The sequence below is a fragment of the Acanthochromis polyacanthus genome, chromosome 21 (assembly GCF_021347895.1).
Source record: "Acanthochromis polyacanthus isolate Apoly-LR-REF ecotype Palm Island chromosome 21, KAUST_Apoly_ChrSc, whole genome shotgun sequence".
NCBI classification, from domain to species: Eukaryota; Metazoa; Chordata; class Actinopteri; family Pomacentridae; genus Acanthochromis; species Acanthochromis polyacanthus.
The window spans coordinates 25,052,006-25,064,226 of record NC_067133.1 but is presented as its reverse complement, the minus strand read 5'-3'; the positions used below and the strand labels follow the sequence as shown (position 1 = coordinate 25,064,226).

Here is a 12,221-nt window from a genome sequence, read left to right as displayed (position 1 = left end):
CCAGTGCATGCCTCATGGTGTAATTGAGTACTATTGCAACAAGAAAAGTACTCAGAGAGCACAGTATTGTCATATAAGTCCAGACAAGTCCAGAGCGGTCGATTTGTAGTAGCATCGCCATCACGTGATCGTCAGCTGGCAGCTGACTTAGCGTTCACTTGTTTTCATGGTTACAGTGAGGCTGTGCTGCTATCTTGCAATGATACAGAAATATTAAACAAATATGTAGATCCAGACTATAAGCCGCATCACTGCCAAAATCTAATCAGATGGTCCTTGTGTCCTTTCTGATCTTCCCTGAAAATTTCATCGAAATCTGTTATTCCGTTTTTGAGTAATGTTGCGTACAGACAGATGTATGCCGCTTGTCACAAAACTACGCTGTGTTCCTTGGCAGAGTAAATATATATGGGACAAGAGTGTTACTCCTTGTAACACTCTAGCAACAATATCAAAAAGTCTAACACTGTTGAGGTCAATAAGCTCATATAGCATTATTCTTGTCAGTTTACATTTTTTTGACTCCTGAGACAAATGCCTGATACTTTAACAATTCAATACACTTCCTTTTTGTATGTAAATGTTATCTTCAAGAGCTGACGAGAGCTTGAATAAAGGAAAAAATCAAATAGAAGTTCAAGTAAGTTTCGGATAAACAATGCAGATAACACTCTACTTATTCATTTTTTTTCTGACTTTTCCTTTCTGTCTTTCACACGCTTACACTTAAACTCATATATCCACTTGTTCTGGGCTGTAAGATTCATAAGGAGCTGTTTTGTAATTGCAACAACTCATCAACAAAGCAATAGCAGTATTTATTACATTTGCTTCCACAGAGAAATAACATGATGCCACTCAGTTTTCTTTAATAAATACAACACAAGACATATGCAGGACAAAACAAACAACAAAAAATACAGTGTGTGTACACGGTTACAAAAGTTACAGTTAATAACTGATTCGAAACAAAAAACAAAAATTCACAGAGGTCCATCTGCCTCAACAGACAACAATCAACTGAAGCAATGTGGTATAAAAAAAAAAAGAAAGAAAGTTTTTTGTTATAAATGTCTTTTTTAACTTGGTGAAAGGCACTCTCATTAGCACCTTTTTTTTTTTTTTTACTGAACCCCTCCTTCTGGAACAGAGAGGCGCCTCCTCAGCAGGGTAAAGAAATCGATCAACAGCAGCTCATAATCAAGCAGTTCTCTTTGAAACCACACAATGACGTTTCTCATTCAGAAACAGCAAAATAAAGAAGAAAAGCAGCAAAAGACAAAAACAAACAAAAAAAATATTTTCATGATTAGAATACAGTCTACATCACTGTAATCAACAAAGAAATTAGTGGTTCCCTTTTTGGTTTGTTTTAGTCTCTTCATCCCTGCGGTCTTCCAGATGTACCAGCCACCTTCATTTAGGAAGATCCACTCGTAATCTGCACGACTGAGCTTGGTTTTAACATTCAAATGTGTCCTTCCCTTCAAAGAGATGCAGCTTCTTTTTGGTCGCTCCTCAGCTCATGATCAACATTAGCCGTTTCTCAATAAAAACAATCTTGAGGTATCTGGATCAGCTTGTACAGACATCATGTGATTTGGTAACTTCATCTGCATGAAATCTATGACGCTTCTTTCACACAGGTAGAACAGTGTCTGAGTCAACAGGATGAGCTGCGTCCATCTGATTGATGGATGCTGTGTTGGTGTAGAAACTCGGAGGCGAGGAGACATCCAGGCTGGAGGAGAGGACGTTGTACGGCAGCTCCACAGACTGACGGATGCTCTCTTCGTATGTCGGAGGAGGCTGCAGGAATCGTCGAAAAACGAGGCAGGTTACTGAACAGATCAGCCTTTTAAAAATGTACACTTCAGTTCAAGAGTTTGGGGTCAACCAGACAATTTCATGTTTTCCATGAAAACTCACTTAGCCATTCAACACGATTAGCTAACACTATGTACCATTGGAACATAGGAGTTATGGTTGCTGGAAATGGACCTCTGTACCCCTTTATGAATATTCCATTAAAAATCAGTTGTTTCAAAATGAAATAGTCATTTACCACATTAACAATGTCTAGACTGTATTTCTGATTATTGTTATCTTTATTGAAAAAAATGCTTTCTTTCAAAAATAAGGATATTTCTAAATGACCCTAAACTTTTGAATGGTAGTGTTTATTACTCTCAAATCCTTGAACTGAATGGTTGGCACAAAGACTCATTCAGCCCAGAAAAAAACAAAACAAGACTTAACCCTCTGAACTCGTAGCAGTTTCTGCTTGTTTTTTATGCTCCTGTCAAATTTTTCACTGCAATACAAAGTCCTGCACCTCTATGAATATAGCACAACTATGGCAAGAAGTAAAGACAACTCAAAAATGTGTTTTTTTAGTTTAGTAGTAGTAGTAGTTTAGTATAACATTATAACAAGTTTAGAATGCTATAAATCATAAAAAAGAAAAAAATAATCTTGATTTGTCTTTCTTACCGAATTAACTTGCAGTTCTGAGCTTTGTGGAGCGTTCAAGCAGCTTTCTGCTTATTGTTATTGTTTTCAGATGTACAACTTAATTGTTTCGGGTTTTTTGTAGCAAGTAGCTGCTGAAATGAACTGCAGACAGACATAGTTAGCAACTTGCTGGCGAGTCTAGAACATTTTTCTGGAACATTTAGCAGCTTAAAAGCCAAATATTTCATATTTGAAGTCAGGATCAAAACAGCGAAAAGGAAAGTAAATACTTGACTCTGAATTATTGCTAAATTAAAACCATGTCTACAGAATGTGTAAAGAAGGAATGCTTTGCTCGCATGTTTACCAAAACTTAACTTTCTAATTAGAATCAGAAGTACTTTATTGATCCCTGAGGGGAAAATTGTTTACATTACAGTTGCTCCCATTCAAAGTTAAAAATCCAGTCATGGAAATGTTATCTTCAATTTCTTGTTTATTTTAATGCCTGGTACCACTAAAGGTATATTGCCTGAAGATTACAATGAACATGACAAAAAATGCATCTGATTATAGAGTACTTTATGTCCTATTTGACATCCATCAATTATCTATACACCGCTTAATCCTCATTAGGGTTGCGGGGGTGCTGGAGCCCCACTCTGCTGACTTGGAGTGAAGGCAAGGGACACCCTGGACAGATCACCAGTCTGTCGCAGGGCTACATATACAAACAATATCACTCACATTTACACCTACGGGCAATTTAGAATAATCAGTTAACCTCAGCATATTTTTGGACTGTGGCAGGAAGCCGGAGTACCCAGAGAAAACCCACGCATGCACAGGGAGAACATGCAAACTCCATGCAGAAAGAGCCCGAGAAGGCCGGGAATGACTGTTTTTCAACAAGGCAATGCCCCTTGCCACACGGCAAGGTCAGTTAAAGCCTGGACGGAGAACTAGAACATTTGAACCATACCTTGGCCTGCTCAATCACCAGATCTAAATCCAATTGAAAACCTGTGGAATATCATCAAACGCAAAATGGAGCCCAAAAATAAATTAAATTTGTTTGAATTTGTGCAACAGGAATGGACTGCTGTGACAGCAGAACAATGTCAGGAGCTGTGGAGAGCATGCTAAGACGCAATCATCAAAAACAATGGTAATACAACCAAGTAGTAATTCCTGTGTGTATCAGGTGACTAAAACAGACAGAAAAGAAAACATGGAATGCCTGAAAGCACTGCTTTTGGCAGTACAATGCCATAGCAATTGACATAAAAACTGAATTGATTTTGGTTATTATGTGATTGTCAGCAGACAGCTGACGTAGTGTTCACTTGTTGTCATAGTTGCAGTAACGCCATGCCGCAGTCTCGCAGTGATACCGAAATCTTTAACAAATCCTTGGATCCAGACTATAAGCTGCATCATTGCAAAAATCTAATCACTTGTTCCTTGTGTCATTTTGGACCTTCCCTAAAAATTTCACCTAAATCCGTCCATTTTTGAGTCAGACAGCGATCGTCACATAACTCCTCTGTGTTCCTTGACAGAGCAATCGTGATGATAATGATGGAAACTAAGGCCACATTTGGCCCTGCCACTCAGAAATTTAAACTGTGTCATTTCAAAAAAGTGGCTTATTTATGTCAACCAAGACAATTTTGTCGTTCCTTGGCGGAGTAATAAGACAGTAGCCTCCAGGGAAATGGTTAAAGACAGACAGAAAATTGGAATTTGAGTTTCATTTAGTAACGAGACACAAATAGATGACATACAGTGGATTCACTACCAACTTCAGAACCCTCTGGGAGACTTGAGGAGCATTTCATGACTTTGCTAAAGTCCAGCCAGATTTTTTGTTGTTAAAAAAAACAATATGAGAAAGTTCTAGTAATGTTTTCAGATTGATTTTTTTTTTTTAGTTCCCAGAATGTTCTTCTTAAAGGCAGGATAAAATTCGCTAGAGACATTTTAAAAACATCCTCAGAATACTTCAGGGAAAATGTTGTACCTTTGTTAATATGTAATATTACAGGAACACTTCATCAGCAAAATTCTGTCATCGTAGGTCTCAGTAACACCGTGACAACATTTTTTAAAGTTCTTTGTTGTCATGGAACATAATCCAACAACTTCCTCCAAACATCCAAAATCATCTGAATGTTCCACACATTAAAACATGCCTTTGTTAACCTTCAATTTCATTATTTTAATTGAGAAATCACCTTTGAACATTAAGATATTTCCTTTGAAACATTGTTGGAACTCATAGGTCATGTTAGCTAATGTTTTGTGATGCTGGGATAGCCCACCTGTCTCATATGAGGATGTGAAGTCTTTTGAAACATTAAAATAAGCAGCACACTTTAAGGCAGAAACTCTGAAAGTGACATTCACAAAGTTGCTTGTGACAATTAAAAGTCAGCAGACAGAAAATGTTATTTGTGATTGGTATTACGTTAAGAACATCCTGAGGCATGAAAGGCTTTGAATTTATCCCAGAAAAAAGTAGAAGTTGTTTTTATTTACATTACCAATTAATCTGTCCCCTCCTCTGCTGCTTCTTTTCAAATACATTATCTTTCTGATCACATCTGGCAGATTTACACTCCCCTGACTGAGTCCTCTTATCTTTTAATTGCTTGGGGACCCTCAGGCGACAAGAACAACCCTAAAATCCCTCATACCTACACCTGACACACACCAGGCTGCAGAGTTTTACAACCATCCTGCCTCCGGCCGCAGGACAGACGAGGAAATCAAAAAGCCATCATTCAAAGAGTTCAACCGAGGGGTAGATGCTTTTCAGCGACTAGTAATGGGATCACTGGACAGTAGTGTATGTGAATGTGTTTCCATATGTGTGTAGAAAATGGGCAGTCATGCTAGGGAGTGTTTAATTAGGGAAAAGGAGGGGAGGTCAGAGAGGAGAAAACAGTAGAAGACAGGAGCACAAAGCTGCATTCTTGCCCACTGTTTGCACTCTGGATGCAGGCTTTAATTATGTTTGATGTGCCTTTTTCTCATTACCTTGTTTGCTCAAGCGTTGTGTGAACCAAGAGCTCAGCGAAAGATCAACACGGTAAAACCTTGAAGCGCGGCCGACAGCACAATCCAACGGCAGGCATCAGATGAGCTGATAGTGCAGCCGGTTTATTGCTCTCTGAATCTAATCTTTGTACAGGGTCTTGTTACAATATTGTATGACGGCACAGTAATAATAGAAAGACTATTATTATCTTAGTTTATTGTGGAACTACAAATGATAGGCCTCAGTAATAAGCAGATGTGTTTGAGCATCAACACTCTTTGAAACTATAAAAGGAGTAAAATATCTTCCCTGTTTCCAACCACCTGAAGTGCTTCATTGTCAAAGTGTCTGTGTCAGTTGCTGTGACACACGCCTGATATAGCCTACCTCAGTCACAATGGGTCCATTGAGGCCGAAGCGGTCAGCAATCATCATGTGGATCTGCCTCTGGCGGTCCTTCTTTCGGACGCTCTCGTAGGAGGGGAGCCTCGGCAGGGGGGGATCCATGGTGGGGAGGCTGTAGCTGGAGGGCAGGCCAACGTAGAACAGCTGATGGACACATGACATGAACCAGAAAGGATCAAAAATAAACCACTGAAACAGAAAACTAGTGAGCTGCAGACTTCAGAGGTGAGGGGTAGACCAATTATCAGCCTGGCTGATTATCATGGCTGATATCTGGCATTTTCACGATTATCAGTACAGGTGGTCATCGACTTAAGTTGAGATTTCATTCCTACAGCGCAACGTAATGAGATTTGTGCCAAAAGTCGGAATTCAAATACATAAATAACGTTATATGTAATTTCACTTGCATGGAGATGGCTTTCCTTTTCTTCGAACCACTGCAATCAGAAGAGTCTGACTTATGCTTGGGAGCCACAATGAAGGGCAAAAATTTTCCAAAAAAAACAACACAAATGAAAGAAAGTGAATGCAGCACAATTCATTGTGGCATACAACCGGCAAATGTAAACAAAGCCAACAAAGCCTTATAGCGCAGCGTGACGACGTATTTATCCGCTCTACCCGTCAATTAGTTCACGTGCAAAATTTGTTTTAACAGCATAAATGCTATATATCAGAATGATGGAACAAGACTTTCTTAATAAATTTATGGGAGATAGCAACCACAAAACGCCATAGGTTGAGGACATCGTAAATCGAGGACCTGGTGTATCAATATTTTTATTAACCGATTACTGATAAATTAAATACTTCAGGTCTGATGCAGCCTCCTCTCTCTGTCTGTCTCTGTGATCTTAGAAATGTCTCTCTAATAGGAAATGCAAAAACTGAACAAGAAACAAAAGACGTTGCCACAAAACACAAAATTAGCTTCTCTTACAGTGGCTAAGTAGCCTAGCCGCGCTAGACCCATGCTCTGAAGACGCAAGGGTCTAGGCATGCTCGACAGGGAGGGAGATGGGCTAAAAGGTTGTCTATCAAATCACTCTGCAGCAATTGGGTAGGTATAAAACCAATCAGCGCAACGAATAGGCTCCTAGAGCGCCGGAAATCAGAGGATGCAGTAGTTCGGTGAAGCCTTATTTATACAGTCAATGGGTGAAGCTCAAGTATATTACAGACATGTTAACAGAAAGATTATTCAGAGTCGGTGCGAATGGAGCTCAACGACTGTTGTCGTTTTTGTTGTCGACCCTGGCAGAGAATTAAATTAGTTGCCGTGGGTTGTCTAACGCGGCTAGGCTAGTTGTTTCCGGTTGTTTCTGTCAGAATCGTCACGCCTCTGTTGTCACTTAGTTACGCCCGCCTTCTGACTCTACACTTCATGGTGATTCGTCACCATGAAGTATAGAGTCAGAAGGGCCAGAAGAGCCCGTTTTAGGAGCATCCAACCTCGAGCCTTATGGAGGGTAACTAGACCCACCCTGGCAGAGAATTAAATTCGTTGCCGTGGGTTGTCTAGCGCGGCTAGACTAGTGGCTAAGGCTACACTCACAGCAGGCAGTTAAGTTAGATTGCAGCCAACAAAGTCTGCAAAAAATGAATAAATTATGCTTTAAGACATGGACCTTAGTAGGCAATAAGTGATTTAGAAAGATTAAGAAAATGGAGAAAAACAGCAGGAGACAAACTGATCGACCTCAGTTTATCCCGCATAAACAGAGGAGATAATTCAATCACTTCTATAGCTATTTTACATAATCAGTTATTAATGAAGGGGGCTAGTTATGAATGACAGGTTCTCTGCTATCACTTGCTTTTAAAACTTTACATTTAATGTGTCTAAATATTGGTTATTGGCCTTCTTGATCACCAATAAACTCTCTGTATCAGTCAGTCCCTACTGTCCAGTCAACTGTTTTGTACAGAATGTGTAAAAAGATACCGTCTTCATCCTGATGCTTCGTCCAGCTCGATAACACAATATGTCAACGCACAGCTGGACTCTTACCTGAGTGTCGCTGTCATCTGTGATGTGAGTCTGTTCGAGACAAGCTGATCCTACCAGCGTCTGCCTGCTGCTGTAGTACTGAGGAGGAGCATCCTGCAAAACAAACAGAACTGACTGTAAAAGAAGACGAACCAGACATCAACTAAACTGTTTCTGTATTACATGAGTTATCAGTTTACATCCTATTAGTCAGAAATGCACTAATTTCAGCCTAATTGACCAATTTTCATGCCTTGTTTAATCACTGTGGGCACTGGCTGCTTTAGTCGTACCATAAATTATCTAATCAATAAGGAGACCACCCTCCGATTTCCGTGCCTCTTCCCAACTCCCACCCCCCTGTAAAACAAGCCCCATCAATGTCTCACTGTATGAGGTGCAAGGATCCTGAAAAAAGGCCGCCAGAAAAACTAGGTAATTGCCTTGGGTCTAAATGAGTCTCCTTTGTGTGGAGAACAATGTGATGTCCTACTGTGTCATCAGAGTCCCTTAGCAACAAACCGCACCGTGTGGTCTTTTCAGCGTCTCTCTATTCCCCTTGTAGCTGTAGCAGGTACCTCTTAACGAGAACACTCCAATACACACTACAGCCTTGTTTGTCATTTGGGTCGACATTATAAGAAAGTCGATTTGTTGTCCGACTGAGATTTAAATCCAGCAAGAAGCTACTTATACTGAGGAGGTTTCTGCTACCTTGGAGGCAGCAGAAAGCTACACTGGAACAAATTAAAATAATTGATTTATCATTTTCCCAGGCCGGTTCCAACAATGACTGTCACAGTTCCGCTCCTCTGTCCTGTCTGTCTGTCTGTCTGGTTGTCTCCCATCCGCTCCTCTGCCCTGTCTCTCCCCCTACAGCTCAGTGCCTGAGTGGAGTCAAGCTTCTCAGCTGACTCCACTCAGGTAATCAACTACCTGCACGGCTCCCGGACAGCTGACAATCATTCACTAACGACTCACCTCTGCAATAAAGACCGGCTCAGCCTTCCACTCCCTGCCAGAGTATTGAACCTGAAACCATGCAGTTCGGTTTGCTCTCGAGCCTTTGACATTTTCTGTTTGAGTTCCTGCCCTATTTTAACCTTGTTTTTCTCCTGCCTTCACGCAGCCAGCTGTCCGGGAACCCCACTCCTGCCTGGTCCCCCACTCTTGCCTGGAACCCCTACTCCTGCCTGGATTCCCCACTCCTGCCTGGATTCCCCACTCTTGCCTGGACCCCCACTCCCGCCTGGACCCCCCACTCTTGCCTGGACCCCCACTCCTGCCTGGAACCCCTACTCCTGCCTGGATTCCCCATTCCTGCCTGGATTCCCCATTCCTGCCTGGATTCCCCACTCCTGCCTGGACCCCCACTCCCGCCTGGACCCCCCACTCTTGCCTGGACCCCCACTCCTGCCCAGAACCCCCGCTCCTACACCCTGGCTTTCTCCATCCGCCATTATTCATCCCCTCCAATAAAATCATTTTACATCTCCTCAGGTCTTGGCTGAGTGGCTCTCTGCTCGGGTCCACCAGCTCAGTTTCGTGACAATGACATCACTCACACTCTGAATGACGCACTCCAACGACCTTTGCCATAACCCTCACATCATTTCAGAGGCAGACGGCCAAAAAGGTGATGTCAAGGGTCACTTTCTCTCGCTGGTTTGTACTTTTAAGAAATGTCCTCAAAGCGAGGAAGAAAAGGAGAGTTGTGCTTTTGTCGTCTGCCATTGACTCAACCAGTGTGAAAAAGCACAACCGTGTAAAATCAGCGTTGAAGTCGGGGGAGGAACCCAGCAGCAGTGCACTTTTTTTTTTCACCACCACATCCTAAAGGAGATCCATTGTCCCTCTTGTGTCCCCAACACCCACAGTGGGGTCTGAACACTATTCATGGAGCAAACTGAAGCAGGGAAAGGTATGTGACTATGAAGTTGAAGACATGGAAAGTTCCACAGAAACACAATGGAGGAGAGTTTGTGTGCGTTTCCCTCTTGGAGGGAATGATCTCCACCTTCTCTCACTACTGTCTCAACACAATTAAATGCAGGAACCATAAAAACTATCTCATAACTACTCTGTTTACAGTCTGTCACGTGTAGTTTATGGCCATGACCTGGCAGTACGGTATGCCAGCCAGCATTGTCTTATCAGCTGTAACTGGAGGTCAGCATGTCCAGTTTGTACCAGCGCAACGGTCTGTTCTTTCCTTAAATGGGAGAACAGAACTTCTCCATTAAAACCACAGAGACTCCTGGCTGTTACAGGAGCGGAGCTATGAGTTGTGTCTCTGCAATCCAAAGATAACACTCTAACCTCACTCCTGGGACTAATGGAGGTGAGACAAGAGTCAGGAAGAGGAAACAGACAGAATGGGCATCCAATGATAAGTTACCACTCTGGACTGTTTACATTTCCTCTTCACCTCATCCTGCACCACCTCCTGCAGCCTTACAGCAGCAGATATGTGGAAAAGATGGAGAGATATGCACCGTTAGAGGTGAAGCAGCTATAAAAAAAAAGACTGATAGTGATGTAAAATGTCACATGAGCTCAAAAATCACCTACAAAAAAATCAGGCGGGTTTGCTCCACTTGCCAACGTTTGATTTGCAGTGATTTAATTATATCGGTGCATCAATATGCGTGGTGAGTGCTAATTGTGTCCAATTCCATTAGAGTTAGTGTGGTACTCTGAGATATTTCTGGAGGGCAGCTAGTTCAGCTGATGCAAATCCATTTGCCGGACCGTGATCATATCAGGTTTATTCTAGTCCTTTTGCCACAGCCATGCAAATTCATTCTGACACTTCTTAATGGCGCTGCGATGGGTGGCGTCTCTGAGCATGCAGGTCACTTTTTAAAAGAGAAAACTCAACACAAAAGACACTTTTTGTTTTTCTCTCTATAAGGGACTTACCATATCTGCATGTGGCCCCTGATAGGAGCGCAGCTTGCAGCACTGAGAATCCTTGCGGTAAATAATGAACAGCAGCACCACAATAACCACAAAGAACACCAGAGAAGAAACTGTTTGAAAGCAGGAGAGACGGACAAAGTCACTTCATCACACCTCATCAGGCACTTTGTTTCTTCTCAAGTTGTCCACTTAAGCAGAACAACTTAACTTGTAAAAGAACGTCACACACGTACTTTTCATTGTGTAAAAGTTTGGTTACGTTTTTCTTTTAATGGGACAGGCGTCGTTTTGATTGACAGTTTATCTCTGTTATTTGAACACTTGAAGGTGTAATTTCCTTCTTTTGCTTTAACCGTCTGTCAAGAACAAACCTGATAATTTTAATTAACTGTAAGCATTAAAAAATGTATCTACAACCCTTATCACAGTGCTGCAGTATGAACAGATGAAAGGCAAATATACCCAGCAAGCAGCATTCAGACAGATGTTTCTCTCTGAATGATATGGTTAAAATTATATCTTTTTCTGACAGTTTTAAGGTTTTACTTACAGGAGGCAGCCAGCAGTGTGAGCTGGTCCGAGGTCAGCTGTGAGGAGGGGATGTCTGGACTTGTAGTTGTGGACATTTCCTCTGTGCAAACTGTTAGTGTTCCCTTCAGAAATCCTCCAGAGCTCACCAGCCTCAGCGCGAAGGCTCTCATCATCTTAGAACTGCGAGAAAAGGAGTCCAGCTCTGTCGCTCCCCTTCATTGTCTGACAGTCCACATGCGCTCTGCAAGTCCAAACTCTCTCCACTCGGTAAACGGCGCATGAAAAGGCGCACTGACGCCCCTCTCCAAGCGGCGTGACGTCGCAGCAGGGTTTGGTTTATGGACTTGGCACCGGCCGGACGCACACTTATCACCGAGGCTAATCGACATGGATTTTTTTAATTGGTTCCCTCCATGTGCAGAGGAGAGTCCAGGCGCAGAGAGGCTTCATAAAACAGCAATGTCAGGCTCGATCTGTGTACAGAAACTCCAAGCAGACAGCCGCTGCTTCCTCCACCGTCTAATTCATGACATCCAGAGCCGGAGGTTAACTCACTGGATGCCTGAGCTAGAGTCCCGTTACCCCGGAGATTGCAGGGGTCCCGTCCAGAGAGCGTTTCTGTGCGCACAAAGAGCCAAAATGTAGCATTAGTATTCATGGATGGCAACTATGAGACACATGACTTCAAAAAACTGCTGCACATTTAGAATATTTTCGTTTTCTTATCCTAAAATTTAGAGAAAGGTGTGATCAAATGTTCTGATGAATTCAGAAAAAACATGGTACATGGAGAAAAAAAACGTAAAAAAAAACACGGTAAAAAAAACTGGAGCCATGGGTGCCAAAAATTAGTTTAAAAAATAGCAGTTTACT

At 42.0% G+C, this 12,221-nt stretch overlaps 1 protein-coding gene across 1 annotated transcript; it reads right to left on the bottom strand.

The window, feature by feature from the left end:
* Positions 1–799: 799 nt before the first annotated feature.
* On the bottom strand, positions 800–11,936 carry si:ch73-364h19.1 (uncharacterized). The gene is made up of 5 exons (XM_022202349.2): positions 11,368–11,936; positions 10,818–10,927; positions 7,917–8,009; positions 5,885–6,046; positions 800–1,809 (listed from the first exon to the last, which is right to left on the bottom strand). Exons 1-5 carry the CDS (start codon positions 11,519–11,521, stop codon positions 1,639–1,641), a joined length of 690 nt encoding a protein of 229 aa, XP_022058041.2. The 5' UTR covers positions 11,522–11,936; the 3' UTR covers positions 800–1,638.
* Positions 11,937–12,221: the final 285 nt, after the last annotated feature.